At 43.5% G+C, this 26,118-nt stretch overlaps 6 protein-coding genes across 6 annotated transcripts; 2 read left to right on the forward strand and 4 right to left on the reverse strand.

Annotated features, from left to right (window-relative positions):
- Positions 1-45: 45 nt before the first annotated feature.
- LOC119555667 (acetyl-coenzyme A synthetase) lies at positions 46-9,160 on the reverse strand. Its single transcript, XM_037867274.1, has 6 exons — positions 8,655-9,160; positions 2,067-2,805; positions 1,846-2,000; positions 1,337-1,505; positions 1,086-1,275; positions 46-995 (listed from the first exon to the last, which is right to left on the reverse strand). Exons 1-6 carry the CDS (start codon positions 8,963-8,965, stop codon positions 547-549), a joined length of 2,013 nt encoding a protein of 670 aa, XP_037723202.1. The 5' UTR covers positions 8,966-9,160; the 3' UTR covers positions 46-546.
- Positions 9,161-9,680: 520 nt separating this feature from the next.
- Positions 9,681-10,686, reverse strand: LOC119555669 (glycine cleavage system H protein, mitochondrial). Its single transcript, XM_037867276.1, has 3 exons — positions 10,375-10,686; positions 10,042-10,320; positions 9,681-9,981 (listed from the first exon to the last, which is right to left on the reverse strand). The coding sequence occupies exons 1-3, from the start codon at positions 10,490-10,492 to the stop codon at positions 9,881-9,883; spliced, it is 498 nt and encodes a 165-aa protein (XP_037723204.1). The 5' UTR covers positions 10,493-10,686; the 3' UTR covers positions 9,681-9,880.
- Positions 10,687-11,182: 496 nt separating this feature from the next.
- LOC119553529 lies at positions 11,183-14,642 on the reverse strand. The gene is made up of 5 exons (XM_037863955.1): positions 14,291-14,642; positions 13,541-13,829; positions 12,433-12,764; positions 11,758-11,837; positions 11,183-11,701 (listed from the first exon to the last, which is right to left on the reverse strand). Exons 1-5 carry the CDS (start codon positions 14,369-14,371, stop codon positions 11,383-11,385), a joined length of 1,101 nt encoding a protein of 366 aa, XP_037719883.1. The 5' UTR covers positions 14,372-14,642; the 3' UTR covers positions 11,183-11,382.
- Positions 14,643-15,349: 707 nt separating this feature from the next.
- Positions 15,350-19,587, forward strand: LOC119553446. The gene is made up of 3 exons (XM_037863836.1): positions 15,350-16,351; positions 16,413-18,843; positions 18,899-19,587. The coding sequence occupies exons 1-2, from the start codon at positions 15,703-15,705 to the stop codon at positions 18,782-18,784; spliced, it is 3,021 nt and encodes a 1,006-aa protein (XP_037719764.1). The 5' UTR covers positions 15,350-15,702; the 3' UTR covers positions 18,785-18,843; positions 18,899-19,587.
- A 1,893-nt stretch (positions 19,588-21,480) lies between these two features.
- Positions 21,481-22,100, reverse strand: LOC119555571 (pupal cuticle protein Edg-78E). Its single transcript, XM_037867022.1, has 2 exons — positions 22,086-22,100; positions 21,481-22,020 (listed from the first exon to the last, which is right to left on the reverse strand). The coding sequence occupies exons 1-2, from the start codon at positions 22,098-22,100 to the stop codon at positions 21,661-21,663; spliced, it is 375 nt and encodes a 124-aa protein (XP_037722950.1). The 3' UTR covers positions 21,481-21,660.
- A 2,723-nt stretch (positions 22,101-24,823) lies between these two features.
- On the forward strand, positions 24,824-26,113 carry LOC119553789 (pupal cuticle protein Edg-78E). Its single transcript, XM_037864399.1, has 2 exons — positions 24,824-25,037; positions 25,122-26,113. The coding sequence occupies exons 1-2, from the start codon at positions 25,026-25,028 to the stop codon at positions 25,530-25,532; spliced, it is 423 nt and encodes a 140-aa protein (XP_037720327.1). The 5' UTR covers positions 24,824-25,025; the 3' UTR covers positions 25,533-26,113.
- The last annotated feature ends 5 nt before the right edge of the window (positions 26,114-26,118 follow it).

Raw genomic sequence — 26,118 nt, forward strand, 5'->3', positions numbered from 1 at the left:
AGAGACTACAAAACATAAGGATATAACTGAAAAGTGTGAGCTGTGTAATTGTGGCTACAACTGGAATCGTGTATATATTTTGTCTCATATCAATTCTACTAAAAATACATACATAAGTAAGATATAATTAAATTTGTATCACAACGAATTAGCGAGAACTTAAACTACGACTACAACGAAGAAACAAAAGAACTGGAAAATGTGTGCGTGCTGAGCATGTTAACTACGGTGAACAGGCAAATACACAAGAAGATATAGACGATAGAATAGTAACTGGGATCGAAAACCATCCAGCCGACTTACTTACGCACACGCTTAGGCTTACGAACTAGGTAGATTTCTGAAGGTGCTAACCACGCCGTAGCCCGGAACGGGACCAACATTAAGCAATAGGTATTTCATATATGTAGGGGGAGATTTACAGGACACGTAATCGGGATACGTAAGTGGTAGAAATGCGGTGGCAGAGTGGGGTGCTCAGTGCAAGCCGGAGAAAGCCTTGGGAAAGGGATTCTAGCCGCTGCCAGTTGGACCATCTGCTACCATCTACTTGGCCTCCACTGGCCGGTTGGCGAAGAGTTGCTCCACAATTTGCTCGTCGGCAAGGGTTGAGGTGTCGCCCACATTGCGATCGTTAACAGCGATCTTGCGCAGCACACGGCGCATGATTTTGCCAGAGCGAGTTTTGGGCAATCCGGGAGCGTTCTGGATGACATCCGGCATGGCAAAGGGTCCGATTCGCTCACGCACCATCTTCTTAAGGTCGGAAATCAGCTTCTGGTCAAACACCTCGTTATCGTTGGGTGTGATGAAGCAGTAGAGGCACTCGCCCTTGACGGGATGAGGACGGGAGACTACGGCGGACTCGGCCACACGAGGATGCTCCGTTAGGACCGACTCCACCTCGGCGGTGGACATCAGATGTCCGGACACGTTCAACATGTCATCCACACGACCAGTGATCCACAGATATCCATCAGCATCACGACGGGCACCTGTTAGTCAAATATTAAATAAAAGAGTTAGCAATATGGTCTTCCAAATTTAAAGTTCAATCCAAATAGGTGGAATATTTCCAAACTCACCATCGCCAGTGCAGTAGAAGCCAGGGAACTTTGAGAAGTAGGTGTCCTCAAAACGTTCATGGTTGTTATACAAGGTGCGCATCATTCCAGGCCAAGGTTGCGAGAAGACCAAGTAGCCCTCGCCCTCTCCCTTAATTTCGATACCGCACTCATCAAGCAAAGTGGGCTTGACGCCAAAGAAGGGGAATGTCTGAAAAAATGTGGCAAATTATAATTTTGGTTTAGTTTTTAGATTGAATTTATATACTTACAGCTGATCCGGGCTTCATGGGAGTGGCACCGGGCAGGGGTGTGATGACATGACCACCGGTTTCTGTCTGCCAGAAAGTGTCCACAATAGAGCACTGCTCCTTTCCAATGTAGCGGTAGTACCACAGCCAGGCCTCCGGATTGATGGGCTCACCTACGCTGCCCAAAACTCTGCAATGAAATAGAGATCATATAATAAGTAATATATTACACTAAATAAGGATCTATGTTTTTTAAACATTCCAAATTTATTCTTCTGTTCTGTTTGCTAAATATATTAATGGAAGTAGATATAAATTCTTAATCAAAATATAAACTTGTTTAGATGATTAACACGTTTAGGTTTAGCTCTAACAACTTTTGAAAAAGACTAACTCTCAGTAAGATTGGAATTGGAAAGTAACGTTTAGATTAAACTTGTTTTCTGAGGTTTAATCAGATCTAAAGGCGTTTGTTTGATAACAAACTATTAGGTATGACTAACTATTACTCATTATTATAAGACACCTACTTGAGTCCGCTCAGGTTGTGCTTGAGCACGGGTCCCTCGCCGTACTTCATGAGGGCACGGATGGCCGTGGGGGCTGTGTAGAACTGGGTGACCTTATATTTGTCAATGACACTCCAGTACCGATCGTTTCCAGGGAAGAATGGAGTGCCCTCAAACTAGAAGACGTATTAAAGACAATTAGTCATAAATCCATTCTTTGTTTGATCTAATCAGACACTTACAATCACTGAAGTGGCACCATTGGCCAGTGGTCCGTACACCACGTAGGTGTGTCCCGTGATCCAGCCCACATCGGCGGTGCACCAGTAGATGTCACCTGGCTTGTAGTCAAAAACGATCTTGAACGTGGTGGCCGCATACAGCAGATATCCGGCGGTGGTGTGGAGCACGCCCTTGGGCTTGCCAGTGGAGCCACTGGTGTAGAGCATGAACAGCGGATCCTCGGCATCCATCCACTCGGGATAGCAGGCCGGCTCCTTGTCCTCCATCTCCTCGTGCCACCAGTAATCCCGGTCATCGGTCCATGGGATCTCCTCCTCGACATGGTCCGGCTGGCAGGGAGTCACGCGCTTTAAATGCGACACAACTATGCACTTCTCCACCGAGTGGCCCATCTCCTCGACCTTCTCCAAGGCCGTGTCGCACAGGGCCTTCAAGTACAGAGGCTTCTCGCCACGCCAGGCTCCATCGGCCGTAATCAGCAGCTTAGCCTTGCAGTCGAACATCCGCTCCGACAGGGAATCCGGCGAGAATCCGGCGAAAACGATCGAGTGCACGGCTCCAATGCGGGCACAGGCCAACATCGCGATGGGCAGCTCCAGAATCATCGGCATGTAGATGGACACACGGTCGCCCTTGCGGATTCCATGGTCCTTCAGCACATTGGCGAAGCGGCACACCTCCTCCAGCAACTTGCGATAGGTGAGGCCACGGGAATAATCGTCGGGGTGGTTGCCCTCCCTGGAACAATGGCAAAAAAAAAGGAAAACGACCATGAGGAAACACATTGGATTATATACTCAGTATTACTTCTATAGTATTTACATCGAGCACGCGCCGGTGGCGTTCTCAAATGGGTGTCCACGTACCGGGTGTTCCACAATTGGGCTAATTATACCAACCACAATTGGATCACTTACTGTAATGCGAGGCTTCCTAATTGCCCTAGGAAACTTAATTCGATTCTTTGCATTCAAATAGTCACCTAATTTCAAAGTTATCTCTTATAGTTGCGGTAAAAATAATAGCAATTTTGTAATTGTAAATTATCTCATATTTAAAATGTGGCAATTTAACAGCACAACCATGCTTAAGTGAATTGCATGGAAAATTCTTCCGCATATCATGTTTAATTCAAATTAAAAAACGCGTTTTTAAAGCATTTGCTATATAAAGATCATAAATATAATGTAGCCCAGCAGTTCTACTACTTTAACCGCTGTTGTTTTTACTTAATACTATATATTTTAGCATTGTACAATTGTATGCTTGTGTGGGTTCTTGGTATGCCTTTCCCTTTTTGTTCTGAACTTGGCAACAGAAGCCAATGCCAATAACCGACATAATTTTATATACAACAGCTGCAAAAAGTGTTTGACTGACTACACTAGGCAATAACAATGTGTGGACTTAGAACAAATAAATTATCAAAAGGTAAGTACAGTCAAAATTTAACTGAAAGAAATTAAATGAAGTTTCATATTCCAAGTATATTGGAAGACTCCGACAAAATTGAAGAATTTCTTCAATTTGAATACAAATCTAAGGCACTGTCAACATTTCCCTAATTGTGCTATTAAATGAATGAATTTAGAAATTTAACACGAAACAGTATGTAAAACTTGTCAGAGCTTTGGAAGCTTTGAATGGGTAAACAAAAATCGTGACCGAGCTAAATCGTGAATGATTTCAGCACCCAAAACGGATATAAACATTCGCGATTGTCGATGGACAGACACGAAACCTGGAAAAGTAATAGGGAAAGCAATTTCCATGGCAGTTTTGAAGGTCAAGGCAGATTAGCAACAGGAAAATTAATATTAAACTAACTGGACTACAAAACAGCAAAAAAGCGACAGGTGGGCTGGGTAGATAGACAACGCAATCGGTAGGGCACAATGGGGAGTGTAAATCATCGCCAGCTGTCCGTCACCTGCGATAAGAACTAGAATTAGCCGGCAATAAAACGGCTTTTATTTCAGTCACCGCCAAAATATTACCAACAGAAATGCAGAAAGCAGTCCGAACAAAGCTCTCATCGTGACGTTTTTTGGGGGTTATTTTGGTATTGCTGACTAGGCCGAAATGTCCAAAGTTCACCCTAAAAGGGGTGATGATTGCCGAGTGGGGTTGCTTTGGTCCGATTCGGGTGATTCGAATGGGCCATCAACACTCGTGAAATGTTATTCCACTTGAACGAAATACGCGTTTGTACTTGTACTTGTCAATTAGTAAGATGGTATAATTAAACAAAATACGCATTGAAAATAAACCGTTTGTGACTCGAACTGTTTTTTGTAACATTCAGTATACCGGGCTTACTCATAATTATTTTTGAACCTATACTAAAACTGGTACCCAAAATGAGAACTTTTAATTAAAAAATCCCGGAAATTATTCGAAATGAATACTGGCATTTAATATCGTCGAACATAACTGGGAAAATGTATAGCATTCAAAATAACTGGCTTATAGTACTATTTTTAAAAGAAAACTTACTGTTTATATGTACTTTGTTAATAAATGTTTAATTTTTAAGTTATCAAATTCAAACCTTTTGTAATATTATTCTGGTGTTAAGAAATTGTATTGTATATCAATAACAATAAATGTTATTAAGCCTTAAGTCTTTTACTTATCAAAGGTAGTTTCGATTTCTACAATAACGATATCTGATTAGGGCACTTCTGTTTTGGGGATGGAATTACCCATAAAGCTCCAAAACTTTTCTAAAGAAAGGTGAATGCCAAACTGTGCCGAAATCTTAATCAGCCGGCGACAGCTCACAGTCAAGGCCAAGTGTTCGTGTTTGCGGACGTCCTCTCCACTTATCAAAGCCATGAGCACTTAGTGGCTCCTCCGCCTCCGCATGACTAACCGAAATTGGTGGGAAAAATGTGGCGCGACGCGTCCCGTCGAGTGTATTAATTTCCAATTTGGAGACGTAATCGGGCCACTTGCCGCCTAATCTCGTCGCCGGATCGCCAGACAAGAAATTTTCCATGCCGCCTTGGAAACACCTCATGCACCGACCGTCCCGCCGTACCATTCACCGTTCACCTCTTGACCACGGGAAGACGCGTGGCCGTCTCCGGCTTATCAGAAATCAGAAAATATGCTAAAAACAGCCACAAAACAGCACTCGAGTCTGCCGAAAACAAATTATGAGCTATGGCATAAAAACTACAGCAAAAACATTAAGCACCAAGCAACTTATCTTAATAACAATACCATCAGCTGTTGACTCGCGTGTCGTATAAATCGCATCGAATGTTTTTGGTTCCGTACCAGCACTGAACAAAAATATTGGTTTCTTTGTAAAATGTTTAACCTTTCAAAAGACAAATCAAGTTTTATATAATACATACACTATCTCCACAAAAAGGTTTCCAAAACGACTTTTTGTTTGACGATCTATAATCGAAATATTGTTTCAAAAAATTTTTGTTTTTACAAAAACAAGCTTCGAAAAACGAAACCTTATAGAGACAGTTCTAACGATATTAAAATTGATTTACAATGTAATCATTCTAATCGGGCAAAACATGATTAACAACATTTTTATAAATAGATTTTTTCTAGCACTCAATTGACCTTCAAAATGTTTTTTATAAAGCATGGAATTTTTTGTAAGCATTGGAACTTTTGTGTATGCCATAAATTACATTATATTATATTTAAACTGTTCGTATGTGCTAAAAAGAAAGTATAAAATATATTATATTTCACGATTCTAATCTATACTTTTTTTAGAATAGAAAACACATCTTAATTTTTTACAGTGCTTTCTTCCCTCCCTTTCTTTCGCGTCTCTGTGTCTGCCCGGGCCCTACAGTTTGAAAGACATTATCGTACGATGTGCTGATCTCCTGTTTATCTTAAGATCGTTTATTTGTTTTTAACGGTTTCGTGGATCTCTGATTGTTGTTAAGACCGCTTTTTGCATAATTTACAGAGAAGGGCTTGGCAACCTGTTTTTGTGGAAAAACTGATAAGGGCGGAAAGTCAAGAAGTGCCTAGGCAGCATTAACATATAGTTTGTTGGTTCTCTTCGCTCTTTCTTTCGCAAGTAAGACCATTCTTTTATTGTTTTTATTTTGTTCTATTATCTCTGTCCTTGTCTGTCTGCGGGTGCGTGAGTGGAGCGGAGTGGCTCTCTAATTGGTTGTGAGTGAATCAGACGATGTGATCGCGTGATTTTTTAGACGCCCAGTGCAGCTAAAACTGTTGGTTGTTACTGGAAATTTAGCAATATTATGTTTAGGGTACTTTTACTTAACTTCTCTATATCTATGTATTCTACCGTTTCCTCCACCTTTTGCCCAGACGCTGTCACGCTGACACAGAAACCGAAAAAAAAACAGTCGAAAGAAATAGCAAAATGCTTAACGCAAAGACGCGCTTCCATCAATTTGAATAAACAATTTGCGCGCATTGTCAAATCGCTTACCTAATATTGCTCGGCTTTCGCTCAGGCTTTCGTGCGTTTAATTCGATTTAATTTTGTTGCTGGCGACTCTCGAAATTAAAAACCGTTTGCGTAAATCGGTTGAGTTCGAAACGGTTATTCCGGTACCAAGGTACAAACCACTTGAGTTCGAATCGGTTTAGAAAGTGTTGTTTCAAAAGCAGAATTATATTTGAAAACGTTCCTTGAAATTGTAAGTAATGTACCAGATGTTTGAAAATCTGAAAACAAGTTGTTAAACTTTTCAACAACTTTTCCGTTTCGCAACACCTATCTGTGCTATAAAACTGGGGCATATAATTTTTAAGATTTTGTTTTGCTTTGGTTTGCAATAAAATTATCTGAAACGGCCGTTCGAAAAGTGTTAATTATTACTCATTACGTGCAAGGTTTTTCTGTCTTTTTGGTTTGTGTCCCGCTCTTTATCTTATCTAAGGAAAGTGGGGACAGATTGTGCGCTGGGATTAAATAATTCCCACTAAAGCGGAAAATAGCCCAGAATAGATGGGCCCTCGTAACTTTGAGGCTGAATGGGAACCAACCAGTGATGACCTTGTAATTGCCTTTCAATTACCTGACTTTCATTTGCATTTCCTCCGGCAGACCCGTCCCGCACCCTAACCCGCCCCTTTAAGTGATAACCCCGAGATAAGCTCATTAGCATTAACATTTGTTTAACATTGTGCTTTTTTTTCGCCCTGACGGATGGCTCGGTGAACTTTGGGTCTCAAAATAAAGCGAATCTTCAAGCGCAACCAAAACAAAATACTTATTTCATCTAGGGAACTCAATTTAATTGCGTTCTGAGTGGGCACTTGAGAACCCCATAAGGTAATATATAGTACTGGGTTCCTCGGTAGCTAATCAGCGAAAAGGAGTGTCTGTTGTTTAATCGTAATCAACGTAGTCTGTAGTTTTATAGTGGGAGGAACCTATATAGTGGGTGAAGTCATTATTTAATATTTGCTTTGATTGTTAACTTTTCGCTACGAACGAGTGTCTCGTGTGGAGAAACAAACAAATGGCGCGGAGATGAGTTAGGAACAGACTTCAGATAAGGCAGATGGAAAAAGGGATATTGAACCTTAGAGGCAGTTGGAAAACTTGTACTTTTCAAAATACGAAACAAACAAGTAAAGCGTAAAAATAGTATTTCAGTAATTAAAAAATTTTTACAAATGATTTTAAGGTACAATATCTGGCCTTTTATTTTATATATACAATTAAAAAAAAACTTTTTTGTATTAAGGCTTTAACAAAGGGTAATGACCTTTAGCTGACTTTATGTTATTACTTTGCTTTATATTTAAGAACAAAGGAAATATATAAAAGCTATTGACAAGTGTTGGCAACAAAAAAGCAGTTTAGCCTAAAATAATTAATAGTACAACTTCTAAATTACATAAATACGTGTAAAACATCAATTAAGAATTTTTTAATCAAACCAAACTTTATTCTATGAATTAAATGTATATAAAATGCTAATCCCTGCCTTTAAACTTATTTAAAGTAATTAAAATAATTTTCCCCTAACCGGTTAATTGTTAATCGATATTAACCATATACTGAACTGAATAAATAAACAAAGAAATACCAAGCGTAAACTTGGCCGGGTCACCCTGTTATGAGGGTCGTCTCGAGGAACGAAGACTGACCCTGACATTGACCCAGAGTGCTTAGCCAATACGTAGTAAAAAAAATCCAAAAAGCACCCAAAATGGAATTAATCATGAGTCTTTAGACTCACTGTCACATTTACCATGCAAACGATTAAACCAATTGTGCGCAATCAAAACAAAAATAATAGCTTCAATTAGCTGGGCACAAAGAAAATAAAAGGATAGCTCCTGCCCAAAATCGATGCCAAAGGTAAGATTGTGCCCTTGAGTGGCATCCCTATACAGATATATGTGTAAAATGTGCAAAAGGAGTGGTATCATCTGTTCTGAGTATGGTGCCTGCGCAGTGAATCCTGCCCAAGAAGAACCCACCTTGGTACGTCACAAGGCGAGAGTTTCGTAACCACACGAAAAATCAATAATCCTGCCACCCAAAACTTTTGTTTTCATGCGACCTACGCCACCCAGTGGGAAAGTGGGCGAGGATTGCCAGCCAGACTCACCAGTAATAGGCGATTTGATCGCCCAGACCATTCCTAACGTTGCGATCCAGGAGGTTGTAGCACAGATTGGTGGAGGCACCCTCCATCCATTTGATCGAAATGGGTCCCTTGGAGATGTTGAAGTTGTATTGTAGGAACTTCTCCGGATCGGCGGGCGTCTCCCAGTGGAACTGCTTGGCCACACGGGACCAGAACTCGGCCGGGTTGTCCAGCGACTCCTGGTAGAACTTCTGGTACTCCTCGAAGCTGGATATGTAGGCATTTTGGCTGATGGCCGGATTAGGATCGTATATTGATTTTTCCGCTGGCATTTTGTTTTTGATTTGTGGTTTTAGGTATATGTGTATCTCCTGGAATTATTCTCCCTTGTTCGAGGTCTGTAATTATCCTGTTTTGCAATTATCCTTAGCTTAGTGTGTGGATTGTGATTGTTTTTATTATTCTTGGGGTTGGTTTTCGAGCAGCACGCGCTTCTCGCACCGCACGGGTTGAGTTTTTTTTGAGAACTGAACATTCGAGTGAGCTACGGCCAAGCTTTTCGCCTTCGTTGCCATAGCTTTCGGGTGGAAAAGCTTCGACGAACACGCTCTTCAAGTTCAATGGGACATGGGCGGCGCTTTCTGGAGGGCTTATCATCTTGATCGGGCATAATTTCCAGGCGCGACTTGGTACATCCTTATCGCCCAAGCACGGCGTAACTTTCCAGAGAGGAAGGTGTGTCATCGGTCCATCATCAATCAGGTGATGGCTGGATGCCGCGGCGTGCGCCATCGCGTGTCCCGGCAACAGTGTTGAATGTTGTTTTCCAAATCCGGTCAAGCACGCCGATCCAAGCTGATCCGCAATATTATGAAATTGAGTGGTTTCGAGACCCGGCGACTCTCTTAGTCTTTTGTAGAGTGAGTCGTTATCTTTGAGCAACTCTCAGCACGTTTTCTCTTAATTCAAACGTGGTGCTTCTTATCATCTAGGAGGTTTCCATGGGGGAGCAGACGGCGTCTGCCACCCGCAGGTCAAGATGCCCAATTTAAATATAATATTTGGCTTTACTGTTGATTCTTATTCGTAACAAATTTCAAGAGCTACAATAACGTGTGTATGGCGATGAGTTTGGTTGGTGATTTTCGGGATGCGTGTGAAGTTTTCGAGCTGATAACAAATGCTAGATAGTATTGTTTTAAAGGCTACAGTCAAGATGCTTGGTTTAGCTGCTGCTGGCGGTTGTTCTAGTGATCGTCACTGCTGCTCACGAAGGTTTTGTACTGTTCCTCGGTCATGAGGGCATCGAGCTCCTGGGGATTCTTGAGGTCCACCTTGAAGAGCCAGCCTGGGGAATGGAGATATGTGATTACAATGATATGATAGGGGGTTTTATACCAGATCTTACCCTTCTCATAGCAGCTACTGTTGACTAGGGCCGGTGTGTCCTCCACCTGGGCATTCTTCTCTGTCACCTTGCCAGTAACTGGAGAGTACACCTCGCTGGCCGCCTTAACACTCTCCAGGGCCCCACATTCGTCATCCTGCTTGAGTTCCGTGCCCGGTTCCGGCAGCTGGGCGAAGACCACATCCCCGAGAGCCTCCTGGGCGTAACTGGAGATGCCCACGATGGCGTTGTTCCCAGAGACCAGCTCCACCCACTCGTGTTTGTTTGTGTAGCGACGTTCTGGCGGGGATTACAGTTTGAGATGCGGTGGGTATTGCATAAACAATGGATTACCTTTGGCGAGAAGGCTGGTCAGGTGGAAGGCGCGCCCCTGAATGGCCACTAGGGGCGTGGCACTCAGCTGGCGGGCGGCCTGCAGGCCAATCCTTGCGAATTTCGTGATGAAAACCATATTTCCACAGTCAATTACAAAGGCAACTGCCGGCGAAGTGAATATTCCAACCGTTCCCGGGGGTGTTTCGGTGACAAATGATCGGATTTAAAACACACACGCTACGTTTAGTGCCCGGCTCTCGAGATGAAAGTCGAATATGGCCCCGGCTTATCAGAAATCAGACAATATTTTATGAACTTTTGATGACCCGAAAAAACAGCGGCAACTTGTAGAAGGGGCTAAAAAAAGACAAGCGCGTAGTTGTCGATAACAATAACAGCCTATCGGGCTATCGCACTGCCCTGCAAATTGGCGGCACATTTGGTAAATTCAAATTAAACTTTAACCCTTAGGTAATAAGAATTTATTAACTAAATGCCTAGACTTGTAAAACTTTTAAATGGTTTATAATTTTAATTTTAAAATATTTCACATCAAAATATCGCTTTTAAATAAATAGTTATTACTTAAAAATTTTAAACTTGAAGATATTTTAAAACAAATCATGGTATTACATTTCCTAATTCCCGAAATAGTTTGAAGAACCCAGCCATATACTACGTTTCGCTGCTCCTCCTGTATTTCTTATCTCTTCCCAATTAAATCGTTGCTGGGGGCCGTTTTCCGTCTTAATCGGCGACCCACGCCTTATCAGCTCTATGAAATAATCAAATTACCATATAAACAAATACCATCCCACTGGTGGTGCAAATAACTATAACGGTTTCATTTATTTACAACTGTACACTTATTTTGTTATAAACATGCAAATAAATAAGAATAACCAAGCAGAGCAAATGCTCACGCTGATAAAATTTGAACTAAACTTTAGGCTGTCACTTGGGGGATTATTTGAGAATTATTTAATGGAAGAGGGCTTTTCGGAGGGGCGCCAATGGGCTTAGTACCTAGTACTGGTGGGGCCGCAAAATGCCATTGGGACTGGGCTGTGGCGAATAGTCGGGTTGGGGGAATCCCGCGGTGGCCACCACAATGGTCTCCTGCACCGGAACCTGCGACTGTTGGCGCACGGGGCGACTGTTCTGCGGATTGGGAGCCGGATACTGCTGGAAGGCATTGATGTCCCGGAAGCGGCGATCCAGCAGATTCGAATCCATCGACATGTGAGCCGCCCGTACAATGGCGCCCTCGTTCACCTCGATGGTCTCCGCCACGGAGCGGGTGTCCGGAAGGAAGGCGGCGTTGCTATAGGCCTGGATCTCCACCCTGTCAATATAGATCGAGAATTAGATGGTTACCATATTTTAGTAGGTGCTACTCACTTCTCTTCCTCGTAGGCGCGAATGGGCGGCCTGGTGGTCAGAATATCATTGGAATCCTTGCGAGGATTAAACAAAGTATCCTGTAATGGAAAAATAGCATTCAAAACATGAAAAAGATCACATAAAAATAAAAAACGTGGTGAATCAATTTTTTTAAATTGTATGTACGAGTAGTTTAAATATTTTATGAACAAGAAGCTTATAGATTTTCTATCAAGGAATTTAGTTCTGATGATGTACTCATGTATATCAATTGCAGGAAATAGAAAATGTTCCTTCTATAAATTCTGAAAAGTTCAATTTGGCAATTAATTTAAGAACATTGCAGTTCAAGCGAACTGTCCCTACAAAGTACCCTCTCACCTAGAGCCCATTTAGCAATTATTTCCCACAGCGTTCGACGAAAAAATAACGAAATCCGAGGAACCTCCTATCAGGGAAACCTGAGGCCAATTACCGGCCGCCTTTACGAGCCAGCTTATCATTTGTTACCACCACCACATTGAGTTAATTGTGACAAAATGCTAAGTTTAGCCATGTCGTAGTCGTTTCTGCGTTGTTCGAATATTTTCACAGACAGTGGCGGAAATTTATGGAATCGAAGAAGACAACGCCGGCCAGCCAGCCAACATAAGTGGGCGATGAGCTCACCCACTGACCCCCACCACCACTTACCACACCATCCTTATCGGTGGCAATCCGAATGGCTCTCATGAGAAGGTACACAATCAGTCCAAAGTTGATGAACCACAGAACGAATCCCTTGAAGGAGATGATCATCATGGAGATGGCAGCCACTCCACCGGCTATTAAAGTGGCAGCCAAGGGATAGATTTCACCACTATTGACGCTATTGGCATTATACTTCAAAGCCGCATCATTGAAGCGTCCGTAATCGACTCCAAAGATCACTCCAGAAGCTATATCCATGCAACAGATGGCGACCATAAAGAAGGCCCAGGTATATATGGCAGTCAGTGTCTGCTTGGGGTTGTCCTTGCGCACCCCTAAAATAAAGAAAATAAAACATGTTATTAATAAAAGTATAATCCATCACAGGAGGGTTAAATGCCTGTCACCAAAATAATATCACCCTAAACATGTGATACATAAGTGGGTCTACTTATTGGCGATACATCAATCAAATTTATAATCAAGTCATTAAATAATATAATATTAAGCACGTTACCTACTAATTGTATACAATTTTTAAAAGTAGATTGCAACAAGTTAACAAATCTGGTTTGTTGCATCAATTTGTATCACAAAGGTAGAAAAGATGTTATTCATCAGGTACAATAAAAAAGAAGCACTTATCTACATTTTACATTGTGAAATATTTATTTAAAATGATAAAATATAAGATAAGACATTTATTGTGTGTCTACTGAGTAATAAATTGAGTCTTGTCTCGATGTCTAAAAAACCCCAAAAATTCCAAACAAAGAACTGCCTTAAAATGTTCCTCATTAAGCACACTGTTTTTCTAATAATACCAAATAGCATCAAGCTAACCCTTTTTCAAATGCAAAAACAGTAATTTTGTGGGAAATAACCATCAATGTACGCATTATACAACCTATCATATAAGTTCCAAGCAAACTTATCATAAAATATTGTTTATTTGGGCTTTATGGCTTTTTGGCATGCGACGGTTTTTTGATACTATCATCAGTTTAGGCTGCCCGATAAAAGAAATTCATAGATTTCTCCAAGTGAATCATAAAGGTTTGCGATATCTTAACTGAATATGCAGCTAATTTCCGGTTCTTAAGTTACTCACACAGTAGCAGCACAATGGAAACGATGAGCCAGCAGACAGAAACGCCCAAGTATACGGAATCCCAGATCAAAATCTGACTGGGATCGAGCACTGTCGTCACTGTGTTTAGGATAGTTTGGTCGTAGTTCTGGTAATCGGAGGGGCTCATCTTGCATCCGCCCTTGAAGTACAGGTCGAAGAAAACAGTCTTGACCATGGTGCCATAGGTCAAGTCATCCGTTATGTACAGCACACAGTTGAAGGCACATATCGCTGTAATGGTCAGCCCAATCCAGATGATAGACTGGGCCTGTTGCAAGAAAAGCTATATTAGTATGGGGTTCACCAAAAAAGTTATGATAAAATTCTACTATTTTGCTGTCGTGAATTTTTATGCAGAAAGGGTAGGGATTTTCATTTTTGTAAGGTGTTATACTTAATATGCAAAGGAATTCAAAATACATTTGTTAATAATTATCTTAAAAAAACTGCCCCTATCTAGATTCTTTCAGTTGTTTACACTAGTCAATCGCACTGGTTATCAATTCCTCTTCAGTTTGGGAATCGTCCCAAGTGAGTCAGTGATTATGTCACGATTAACTGACGACCAGGTGAAATCGTGGACCTTTTGATAAAGAGAGGGTATCCAATTTTAGTGAGTGCCTGCAATGTCAGCTCCAATATCTCTCCATATCTCTTATCAATGGGCATGGAATGGGGTCGCGGTCGATTGGTAGTGACTGTGACAGTGACTTCCAACTGCTGACTTACCACTCCGAGAATTCCGGCCCAAATGGCGGCCGTTCTGAGGGAGCCAAAGTGCTTGATTTTCGATGCCGGTGGCGGGTACATTTTGCAGTGACTGTTGGATGCAAGGGTGTATTGCTATATTCTCACGCCCCCCAGTTGCGGGACTTAAATCGATCTAATTTTCGGGTTGAGTGCGCTTTTGCCGTTCGCGACGTCCGTTGGCCAACTGAACGATCGGGCCGGACAATTCAAATTTCGACGGGGTTTGCAAATCGTTTATTGTACGAAAACCTAGCGATAATGGCCAGGGGCTTTTATTTTTACTTCTTTATAATTCACTTCGATTCCGAGTTTATACCCGCTCGGTTTTCGTTTCGTTCGTTAACTGAATACTGTGTTTTGGTCGAAACCTTTATCGGGGTGAAGTTATGTTCTGCTTTGGTGATGGTAAATATTATATTATCGCTGCTGATAAGAAGGCCTCAGTTTTTATTTTACCAGACTGAAATCGAATGGCTAAAAGTGGAACTCTGGAATCTTATCGGCCTTCTGTATTAACACATTAGTGATGTCGGCCCTTATCGCTGCCTAAATGCTTGTATTTATTGCTGACCTCATGGCCTAAGCATTCTAATTATTTCTATATGTGCATTTTCAAATATTCAAAATGCGCGGGCAAAGGCGCCCTCTGGCGACGGCCAAGGGAACTGAAACGGCATGACGTTGCATGACACACAAGACACGTCATCGTTTATTTAAGTAAAACAGGCGTAAACAACGTTTTCAATACAAAAATGCAAGCCAAAAAATATTTATCATTAACAAACCACTCAATTGACTGTACAGATTAGTTAAATATATTATTTTCCGTATTAATTGTTCCATTCATCATGCAAAACGGCAACGCTGTCATATTTTTTCTCCGTCTGACCGTGCCTAGACCGCCTAGCAGCCGCCATTTCCGTGGCGTGCGAGCGAGATGACAGGCCTGTGCTCTCACGCCGTGCCAGGGCAGCGAGCATGCTGCAGAGCGAGACGACTATAGGCGAGCGACAAGAACCGCTGCAGCAACATACGCATTTTAACCCTAAAAAATACAGCACCGAGTGTTTAGTACAGTCAAAGTGACGCCGCGACAACCCAGAACAAAACGGATAATTAAAAGCGGAGGACGATTGTTGTTCCTGGTGTCCAGTGTCCACGAAAAAGAGAGCGTTCCGTGTGCGTGGCCAAGCTGAATCGATCCCGATAGAAGAAAAGAGCCACATTCAGTGCCCCCAGCCGCAGTGCAAAAGTGCAGTTTGTCGTAATCGGCCGATTAATATTGTAAAGAAGCGGCTTGCAGTTGCGCGTGTGGCGCCCGCAAAAACCGAGCAACAACACAACACCATTCACCATCACGGCGTGCCCATCCGGATCCGAAAGGCCACGCGATGAACAACCAACTGAACCCGGCCACCTACCGCAAGTTCAACAATCTGCTCAGTAGCGGAGCGGTCACCGTGACCGGTCCCAGTCAGCCGCGCATCCTCAAGACGACGCGCCTAGTGGTGCCCGGTGGCGGCGGCGGAGGAGGAGGTGCCTCATCTGGTGGCGCCTCAGCCGGAGGCGCCTCATCCGCCGTCGGCATCGCCCAACAGCAGGCGGTCAGCGATGCGGAGGCGGGAAACCTTGGAGTCGGCGGCCTGGCCACGCGATGCTACATCTGCGATGATCGGTGCGAGCCACAGACTTCGCTAACCGAGATGTGCACCACCCACACGGCCACCAAGTTCCCCAACAAACTGGCGCAGCTCGTGGGCGAGGGCTTCCTCGTCATCGTCTGCGGCGAGGATTACGTGTGCACGCGCTGCACCAACCTGGTCAACTACTACGACCGCCTGGAGAACGATGTGGAGCGTGTAAAGACGAACCTGATCAGTCTGCTTAACAAGAAGTATGCCATTAACGAGGACGCGGGCCTGGAGGGCAGTCCGCCGCTTAAGATGCAGAAGATGGTCACCGGAGCCGCCAATCGGTCGTTGGAGGAGAGTCCTAGTGGGGAATTACTGCGACCACGCAAGGTCCTGCAGGGCAACCCAGGTGAGCACTTAGTTTCAACCAAATCCAAGCTTTTGTTAAGTCTGTTTCTTGTCCTGAACAGTGGGTCAGCCCAAGATCGCCGCAGGAGCCACCCAGAGCAGCGTCCAGGGCACGCAAACAGTCCAGCGCAAGGCCACCAAGATCTACAAGTGCACCTCGTGCGACTACAAGACCTCCGACATGCGGCTGTTCAACACGCATTATGAGACCTGCAAGCAGCAGACCTTCCAGTGCAAGACCTGCCGCAAGATCTTCCCGCACTTCGGGGCCATGAAGCAGCACATGGTGCGCGACCACAACACCGCCATGGACAACACTTGTGCCATGTGCCACATCAACTTCGTGAACGAAGCGAGCCTGCGCAAGCACATGGAGACCAATCACGCCACCAACGTGCTGGTGACCAGCACTACTACCATCCCAGCAGCCGCTGCTCCGGTGGCTGCCGCTGCGGCCGCCGCTGCTGCCGCCGCTACCGAGAATCTGAACGTGGTCGGAGCCTCGCTGTACACATGCAACCATTGCCAGTTTAAGTCCACGGACAAGGGAGTCTTCGATGAGCATATGCGTAAGCATTCTGCTGGCAAGCCCAAGCCGTTCAAGTGTCGCCTGTGCTCGCAGCGCTTCGAGACGCGCGAAGCGGCTACTGTGCACGCCAAGCAGCATCAGACCAATTTCTTCAAGTGCGGAACTTGCTCGATGACCTTCCCCAAGCGGGAGCTGCTTGTCAAGCACTTCGAAGTGCATCAGAATCCGGCCGCAGCGGCGGTCTCGCCCAAGCAGCCGGTCAGCCAGAATCTGAATACCCAGAAGCTGCTCCAAGAGACCATTGACGAGGCACTCAGCGACAGTGTGCCTGCTTCGGCTTCGACAGCTGCTGTGGCCACCACCGAAGCGGAGAACAACATCCGCTTCTTCTCGTGCAGCATTTGCTCGCTAACGTTCATCCAGGAGACGTACTACAACCACCACATGGAGACCCACAGGCGTGACAAGAAGGGCGCCTCGGCCGGAGCCACTGCCCTCAATTCGGCAGCCACGGCCTTACTGAGCGACGAGCCGGGAGAGGCATCGGGAAAAGCTGGAGATGAGGGCGGCGAGCAGAATGCGGAGGCCGATATTGAGAGCCTGTTCGAGAAGCTCCACTCCGACAAGAACGAGAGCGGCGAGGCGGCCAAGGCGGGAAGCAAAGGCGGCGAGATGGTCATCACCTCACAGGAGGGCAGCGGAGGAATCACCTTCAACATAACCATCCCCCAGCCGGACGGTGACCAGTCGCAAAAGGATTCGCCCAATGCCACAGCTCCCGTCTCCGTTAGCATTGACATGCCAAATCTGGATCAAGCCGAAGACGAATCCCAGTCTCAGGGCAGCATCGACGCCAAGGGCGACAGCGGTGACGCTTCCTCCGCCGATAGCAAATCCAATGCAGCTCCCGTGTCCATGCCCAGTTTAGATGATGACAATGAGGCTGCAGCTGCCGAGGCTGAGGCCGCAGAGGAAACCAAGGCGACCAGTAAAGCAGGACAAGAGAAATCCAAGGCCAAGGCCGGTGAAAGTGCCAAGGCGAAGGAGGCCGCTGCTGCAGAGGAACCCCAACCCTCGGACGAAGGAGATGCCGGGTCAAAGCGTGAGGCCACGGATACGCCCACAACCGAGTCGGAGGCAGCTGCCGCGACCGCAGAAGGCGGTGAATCTGGTGAGGGCGAGGTGACCGCCGGCACAGGAGCCGAGGGTGAGGCTGGAGAGGCAGCCGGTGGTGAGCATGTGGCCATGGAACTGGACGAAGCCATGCAGGCGCAGGTGGATGGCGGACAGATCAAGTTCATCGTCAACGAGAACGGTCATCTCCTCCAGCTGGATAACCACATCCTGACCGACGCCGAAGGCAACCAGATAATTGTGCAAGATCCCGAGCAGATCCAGCAGCTGCTGCAAAGTGTGGGGGTGCTGCAATCTGGCGAAGGACTCGAGGGTGAAACCCTTCAAATGATGACCGATGGCAGTGGCCAAATGGTACTTGTCCACGGCGACAACAATGAGCAGCAGCTGATCGATGCCTCCCTATTGAACTCCGAGGGACAATTAATTATCCAACAAGGACAGGATGGTGAGGAAGGCGCCCATGTCATCAGCGAGGATGGCACCCGCATCCCAGTTTCCGTATCATACACGGAAGATGGCCAGCCCATCGTCCAAGTTCAACAACAGGTCTTGGAGGCCGCCCAACAGGCGGCAGCCAGCGCCTCCGGCAGTGCCGATGACAAGGAGGCGGCTGCCGCCTCGGCCGGCGAGGAAGTGCAAGTGTCGGAAGCATCCAGTGCAACGGCATCCACCACCGTGGTCGCCACCAGCACAGCCAGCAGCAGTGGCGGCGCCTCCGGCGGCAGCTTCTTTGCCCTGGAGGAATTTACGGAGACGAAGGCCGACTAGGATTGGCCCTAGGGGCGGGGCCGTGACCACTATACCATACTGGCATGCGAAGAGGACTGGTGAGTTGTTAAGCACCACTAACTTAAAAAGCGATACTAGTTGCACTCGTCACAGGTTTTAGCTGTGGGCGAGCTCAAGATCTCTGGAGGACTTTTGCACACCCCGATCTGCAACCAACCAACCCGGACACACCCAAAACCGAAACCCATTTTACAGACATCTGAACACGAAGACAGAGATACACATGAAACTATTCAATATATATTTACATTTAGTATATGTATTAAACACTCCAGTAAACTAAACTAACGATTTCTTATTCACGAGCCAGAAGATAAAACTAATTCAATCAATCAAATTGTTCATGCGGTCCGTTTCGCACTCGGGTGCCAGGGATCTCAACCCAGATCGCTCTGGCCGCCCCAAATCGTGTCTAGGTTTAGTAATAGTATAGACAAACTGCAAGATGAATGCGAAATCAACAAAATTGTGTAAGCATATAGTTTATGTGAAATACTTGGAATATGTTTAAAATATGTATTTACACGCCAACACAACAATTACACTAAATAAAATCGATTTAAACACAAAATGGAGATCTGGGATCGGTCCAACTTAATTCAGAATTGATGTTGCTTCCTAAAAGCTCGTGATCCCAGTAAAATTATAATTTTAGGTGTATGGTACCCGTAACCCACTTTGAATAACCCACAGTTCCACTAACAAATACACGCCACAAACACACCCAGAAATATACATATATATGTCAAGCAACTTGAAATATATTATTGTAAAGAAACGAACATCGATTCCATGTATCTTTTTACTTTGTGTGCGATATGTGGAATTTGGTATGCATGTAAATCGATTCAGATAAGAAAATTAAACAAGCTGATGGCAACTTTGTTCCAATGAATACCGATGGGCCCATAAGTCAGGCGGTAATCCCACCGTTTACACATTGTCAACATCGATTCAAGCATTCATTTCTCAGGTTAATAGGGGCGTTGACCTTATAAACTAGATTATTCAGTTATGAATGATAAAATTTCGAGAATTTCATATTTAATAGCGAAACTTTCGACTCGTTCTTGATTGCCCAGCACCTGTTGGCTATTGATGTATGTATATTTAAATTTGCAGGTAGTTGATTAATAAGATTTAATACTTAGTTGGATACTAAACACCCAGCGGTGGCATTAAAGCAATTTAGACGGTAATTAAGCTTTATGAATGCCCCGTTCCGATTCATAAATCAGCGACTGTTGAGATTCTGAGAGCAGCAACCGAAATACTGCAACCGGATTGGCACGTGGATAGAGTTTCAGATAAATCGAACAACGAAGATGATCGAATAGAACGAACTAATGTTTATTTGATAGTTTTGGATCCAAAAATAGGACGTGTACAAATTGCCGATTTTCGCCTGCGGGTTGTTTGTGATTTATCAAATGCATGTTTAGCAGCTTAATGGATCTGTTGAAAGGAAGATCAGATAAACGAACCCGCTATGAATAATTCATATTTGAATATGTTTCGGACGGGATTGGTAGAATCGACGAAATGACGTCTTGGATGCAGCTGAAGCATTCATTCATTTACACGCTGAACTTTTGGAGTTGCCCGCGGTAATCTCCTAAAGATATTTGTGTGTCCCAAGGCCGGAACCAAATTGAAGATTAACTTGAGGCGAGCATCAATCAGCAACTTGTTTCGGTGATATTAAACGATGTCAACTCAATTTGGTTTATTAGTCTGGTTACATTAGGTCGGTCTTGAAGAGTCGGTCAATATTATGCAACGGCCTTAATTAGGTGCCCACATGCAAATGAGCTGCGACAGGCGCAATCTTCTCGTTGATTGCCGCAAAAGCGAAAGTCGTTCTTAAAGACAAGGTCGGAGATCGGATCGGAATGGTGTGACATTTTTATAACAAAGGAGCCAGAGCACAAGTGAACTGATGAAAGCTGACATTTTAGTTCGGTTGATTCACGAGTCATTAGCATAGAAAACATGATTTCTGCTAGTTATGCAGTTCACAAAACTTGGAATTTTTAAAGGAGCATTGTTAGCTATTTCATAGGAATAGTTGCCGGTTTCTACACTGGTGAATAATGGTAAACAGTCTAAAATATCGATAGAACATAGAGTAACCACAAGATTAACATTTTGTTCATCTCAAAGAATGCAAAGCAAAAGTGAACTGATGAAAGCTGGCATTTCAGTGCGGTTGATTAGCATAGAAAACATGATTTCGATTAGTCATGCAGTCCATAAATCTTTTAATTTTTATATGGGATTCTTCGCATATTTCATTGGCAATGGTTGACGATTTCTACACTGGGGAAATTTGGTTAAAGAATTAACGAAACTACAAATCTGTAAATACATATATAATAATGAAAATAACTAATGTTATCCTAATTTTATTTGTATAAATATTTTTTATTTACTAACACAAATCTAGCAATTTTTTAACTTTTTTTCAGCCACCATATTATCTTTATACATGTCCAAAAAGTTAAATCGGATATTATGAATACACTCAGTTTCACAATTGCAAAATGTTGTACGAGTCTTAATTGTTATTTATTGGATAAACTTCCTTCCTAGACGTAAAGTTTCCACACATCCAGAACGCAGATCAATTAAGTCTAGTACTTTATTTATATTTCTAGAATATTTATTGGCTTGCTATATATTTTGGCATGATTTTGTTGCTGGCTCTGTTGTTGTTCCTTCGTCCGTCCCATTTGCATGGAAAAACAATAAACATAAATACGAAATAATAATATTCTGCAACTGTAACTGTGTTCGGCCAGACAATCGACAGCTATTTCAGCGTCAATATATAATTGTTTTAATATCGGCGAGTTTTACCAACGTCTCGAGCGACGCTCATCCACCGGCGGATGTGTGCGGATGTACTCCAACTGGCGGATTACGTGCAGCGGAATGGCCGGAATCTGATCTCCGGTGGGCTGATACCCATTGGCATCGGCCACGTACGAGAAGGTTACGGGAATGCCCTCGAGGGAAACGAACTGAACCACTCCTACGGCTCCATTTTCGTTTCCAGCTCCCTTGGTGGTTATGCCATTGGTGGTCTGGAACTCGAAGTCGTAGTGACCAAAGGGATCGGGCGGGGTATTCCGGTAGTAAATGGTCCTGGCCAAAAACGGGGCAGTGTCTCCGAGACAATGGCTGAGGTGGATAAGGACCAGGAGCAGCACAATCTGATCGGTTGGTTGGGGGAAGGTTTAACGGAGCCTAAATACCAATCACAAATCATCGCACAAACCTTGCCAAACGACATTGTCGCCTAATTAAAATAATTCCAAATGTTTGTTTTTACGCTGTGGATCTTGAACCTGATAGACTTCTGAAGGCGAATCCGATTCCGAACCTGAATCAAAGTCAGTATCCGAGCTTAAACCGTTATGAGGCAGCAGAGTTAAGGCGACGCGATCTGCTGCGCTCGAAAGTTAAATTGAAACTGGCCAAAATACATTTGACGAGGCCGAAAAGGAAGCTTTCGATTTCTATAGAGGAAGCTTCGTCTAATCAATTCAGCTCTCTGGGAACTGTTCTCGGATTATCAGATGAGGAAGCTAAATAGCATAAACCGGGAATCGGTGCAACCAAAAGGCAGATTCATACGCATTGTCACCGAAAAAAATACAAGTTCGAAGCCCGGGAATTGATTTATATTGATTTTGTGCTAATGCCCGGCCATTATCGCCTGACAATGAAGTTGTTTTGGATTTTTCGGGGTCCATTTGTAGGTGTGCCTGCATAGTCAGCCGATCAGAAATCGAAAGTTATGCACCGTGGTTCGACTACGATTATGATTCACATGTCCGACTTGCGGACATCCCGCCTCTGACAAATTGTGCCATTTATTTATTCATTTATGATAATTGGATTCTATTTTCGGTTGTAAAAGGTCATGGTTGAAATGAAGTCTCAACTAAAAAGCCAATACCAAATATATTAATTTGATTTAATGAGGCGTGCTAAATATGCATACAATACGTCAACTTTAATTATTCGCTTAACTGTTTCGCGATTGAAAGCGAAACTGAAAATGCTAAAGGTTTCAACTGCACAACCATTGATCATGGTTGATTCGGGTTTTTTTCGGTTTGATTGAGTTATTTACCCAAGCGAATAACTTCTGTTTGGCGAGGGCTCGAAACTTGTTGTTTAGAGATCCGAAAGTAAATATCCTTTACAAGCGAATTCTATAATTAAAAGGCATTAGCTAACATGACAGTTGACTATCACTACAAAAACAAAGATGTTTAATAATAGAGTTTTTAATTAAAAATATCATTAATATGACCATAAGTTGATCTCATTAATATAATTTTTAATAAAGAACCTAGATTTTTCAAATATATAGTTTAAAGAATATCCAAATGTTCATTTATTTTTAAATGGTTTTAGTTTTCCTGATTATTTCAACCCACTGTGTGGAATATGGAGCTATGCAGACCTAGACCTTGCACGACTTGTATGACTTAGCCCCGCACCCCGTTGATTTGCATAGCCCTAACTTTACAAGTCGCCGCTCGTCAAGGTGCCAGACCGGAGAATCAATCAGCCCATCAATCAGAATTCATGTGTGTTTGCCTAATGATACATGCATTATGTTTGTTTATCTTAAACACACTGTTTGCTAATTAAGAAACAACGCCTGTGGTTTTGAGGATTTACATAGCAAAAGGGGCACTCGACGAAGATGAAAGCATGATGCGAAAATAATCTTCGGCTAATTTTCAGACATAAATCCTCAAGTCAAACGAGTTGAAATGTTTTTTTTTCGCGGACAACATTAATTAAGTAACACAAATCGACGCCAAATAGTTTAGCCTTAGAATCGGTTGCGAAACGCAAACACGAAAAACAAGAAAACCGAAATCGAAATCGAAAACTACAAACGAACTGCCTTTTCCAGTTCTCCTCCTGACAGAAATCATCTGCTCATCGTGTATGAACTATTAGGTAGTGGCCACGATGACTCTGCGGGTGACCCCTTTGGGCAGCTGACACTTTGGAGAACATTAATTCTGGCATATGTAAATATGTGCATAAACAACGGCTGTTTATGCTGAATGTTCTTCCAAAATTATCATAATTTATGCTTCACTCTCGCATTTGGGGCAAAAAACAAAAGACTCAGGCAACGAACTTGCTTCGGCACAATTGTAAATCAAGAATCAGTCTGCCTTTGAACCTGTAAAGCTATACAACCCCGCTTGCTATTATTCTCCACGCGGAACTGTGTTTCTTAATTAAGTTTCTTAGCCAGATTAACAAATCCAAAATAGTTAAAAACTTCTGTTAATCCACTACTGACTTCTTATAATTTGATGGCCTATTTTCTACGATATTATCTCATTTGCTGTGATTTTTACGACCATAATTTGCATCCAAACAAGAATAGGCTTTAAAAATTAATTTAATATTTTTTTATGTGATCATGCTGGGCGCCAAAATGCTTCCGTGTTTGGAACGCCAGGTCGTATGTTCTATAATTGATAAAAAATGGTTATATACAAAACTCCAAGTGGTTTACTTTAAGTGAAGTCATTTGTATCTATATATAAAACCTTGTTTTTGGGCAATACAACACCTTGTTATGGCAAAACAGTTAGATAGGTGCAATAAACCCAAATCGTAACTAGTATTTTAGAAGCCATTGAGTCGAATAACAATAGTATATCCAAAATCGGAAACTCTGCCATCATAAATTTCCTAATAAAATTGGCAGCAGATCTTCAAGAACTCGGGCTACTTAGCACTTTTATTAAAGTCTAATATATGAAATCATAAAATATGAATAAGCAAACATGATAAACGGAAATGAATTATATAGTAGATTCATATATGACCCGCTATCGAGAGCTAGAATTGGTGGGCAGGGTGGCCACAGTCAGCAGCGTTTATCTGAGAGGCGCTACAGAAGACGGAGCCAACGATTATTGGCATTTGGTTATGCTTATTAGATTATCGAAGCTTACGTTTCGGCCCGTTGTTTACCACATATAAAATTGAAGAGACCAGCTGGCCGGATTGGCAGTACGGTGGCTAACTTTGAACCTCGCAGACGTCGAAATTCCGCAGCGGATTACATCGGATTGGAAAATATTACAAAATCAATCATAAATCCCTCCGCGTGCCTGTTGTGTTTTTTAGTGCCTGTGCGAAAAGATAAACCGATATAAAACCGAGAAATATGCGATATTTTGTAAGCATTTGGCCCTGAGCCCATAAATGTGTTACCTATCTGATCCGTGATCTTGATGGCTGATAAGACCTCTTTTGGTTTCAGCTCATTGGCCTGGTGTTTCTGGCCCTCATTTGGGCGGAGGTGGATGGCCGTCTGGTGAGGGTTCGCCGGATCCGGAGATTGGTGGGCGCTGGTGAGCGGGATGCCCAGATAACGGACTTCCGGGTTTCGCCTTCGGATGATGAGGGTGTATTCAAGTACGCCTTTAAGACCAGCAATGGCATCGACGTCCAGGCGGCCGGATCCCCACTGGAAACCATTGGGATCTATAGTTATACCTCGCCCGAGGGCGTTCCCATCGAGACACGCTACATAGCCGATGAACTGGGCTTCCATGTGGTGGGCCGACATCTGCCGCAGCCACCGCCCATACCCGACTATATCCTGCGATCCCTGGAGTACATTCGCACCCACACCGAGGACGGCAAGCTGAAAAAGCCCCAGTTCTTCTGAAGTTCCTGAAAGGATTCTATCCACCATCATGTCCACCATCCACATCGATTTGGATGCCAGTGTCCAAGAAGAAGGCTGAACACCATAGCATGTACTAATCACCAACTAACTTTAATATCTTAAGACTCGAGACCTAGAATAAGTTGTTGCTAGTTGTCCTAAGCTTTCCGAAACGCGCAAATGTTTTCCGACCACTGCAAAACCTTGGGAGCGTTCTGCTTGGGCTATAAATCAATCGAACCATCGATTCTTTCACGGTGTTAATTTATGGTCTTTGGGCCCATAAAGAGCAAACAAAGGCACGCCCAAACACAAAATATCGGGTGACCCCAACGAATTCTAGCTTGTTATCCCATTAACTGCTAACAGCTTTATTTGTCTGCGTGTCTGATTAATATTTACGTCTATTCTCAGATATGGAAATTTGAAAACTGGATGGAAATGAGTCGCTACTATGTTTGGCGACCTTTCGATGACTTAATAAAACTAGGAAATTTCTTTCCGGGTAAACCACCCAACTCCGAACAGCCGCCGGGGAGCATTTGCAAAGTTTCGAAACAAGTTCGGCTTGCTCGAATTTAAATAC

This window comes from Drosophila subpulchrella, chromosome 3L (genome assembly GCF_014743375.2).
Source record: "Drosophila subpulchrella strain 33 F10 #4 breed RU33 chromosome 3L, RU_Dsub_v1.1 Primary Assembly, whole genome shotgun sequence".
In the NCBI taxonomy this organism is placed as follows: domain Eukaryota; kingdom Metazoa; phylum Arthropoda; class Insecta; order Diptera; family Drosophilidae; genus Drosophila; species Drosophila subpulchrella.

Excerpts from the sequence above, each read along its gene's own strand:
- LOC119553446 (XM_037863836.1), top strand. The coding sequence starts at position 15,703 with ATGAACAACCAACTGAACCCGGCCACCTACCGCAAGTTCAACAATCTG. Across the intron at positions 16,352-16,412 it reads GGTCCTGCAGGGCAACCCAG|TGGGTCAGCCCAAGATCGCC; the intron begins GTGAGCACTTAG and ends TGTCCTGAACAG.
- LOC119553529 (XM_037863955.1), bottom strand. The coding sequence starts at position 14,371 with ATGTACCCGCCACCGGCATCGAAAATCAAGCACTTTGGCTCCCTCAGA. Across the intron at positions 11,838-12,432 it reads CCACCGATAAGGATGGTGTG|GATACTTTGTTTAATCCTCG; the intron begins GTAAGTGGTGGT and ends TTTCCATTACAG. Across the intron at positions 11,702-11,757 it reads CGCGCCTACGAGGAAGAGAA|GGTGGAGATCCAGGCCTATA; the intron begins GTGAGTAGCACC and ends CTATATTGACAG.
- LOC119555669 (XM_037867276.1), bottom strand. The coding sequence starts at position 10,492 with ATGGTTTTCATCACGAAATTCGCAAGGATTGGCCTGCAGGCCGCCCGC. Across the intron at positions 10,321-10,374 it reads GACCAGCCTTCTCGCCAAAG|AACGTCGCTACACAAACAAA; the intron begins GTAATCCATTGT and ends AATCCCCGCCAG. Across the intron at positions 9,982-10,041 it reads CAGTAGCTGCTATGAGAAGG|GCTGGCTCTTCAAGGTGGAC; the intron begins GTAAGATCTGGT and ends TCCATTCCCCAG.
- LOC119555667 (XM_037867274.1), bottom strand. The coding sequence starts at position 8,965 with ATGCCAGCGGAAAAATCAATATACGATCCTAATCCGGCCATCAGCCAA. Across the intron at positions 2,806-8,654 it reads GATCAAATCGCCTATTACTG|GGAGGGCAACCACCCCGACG; the intron begins GTGAGTCTGGCT and ends CCATTGTTCCAG. Across the intron at positions 1,506-1,845 it reads CACAACCTGAGCGGACTCAA|AGTTTTGGGCAGCGTAGGTG; the intron begins GTAGGTGTCTTA and ends ATTTCATTGCAG.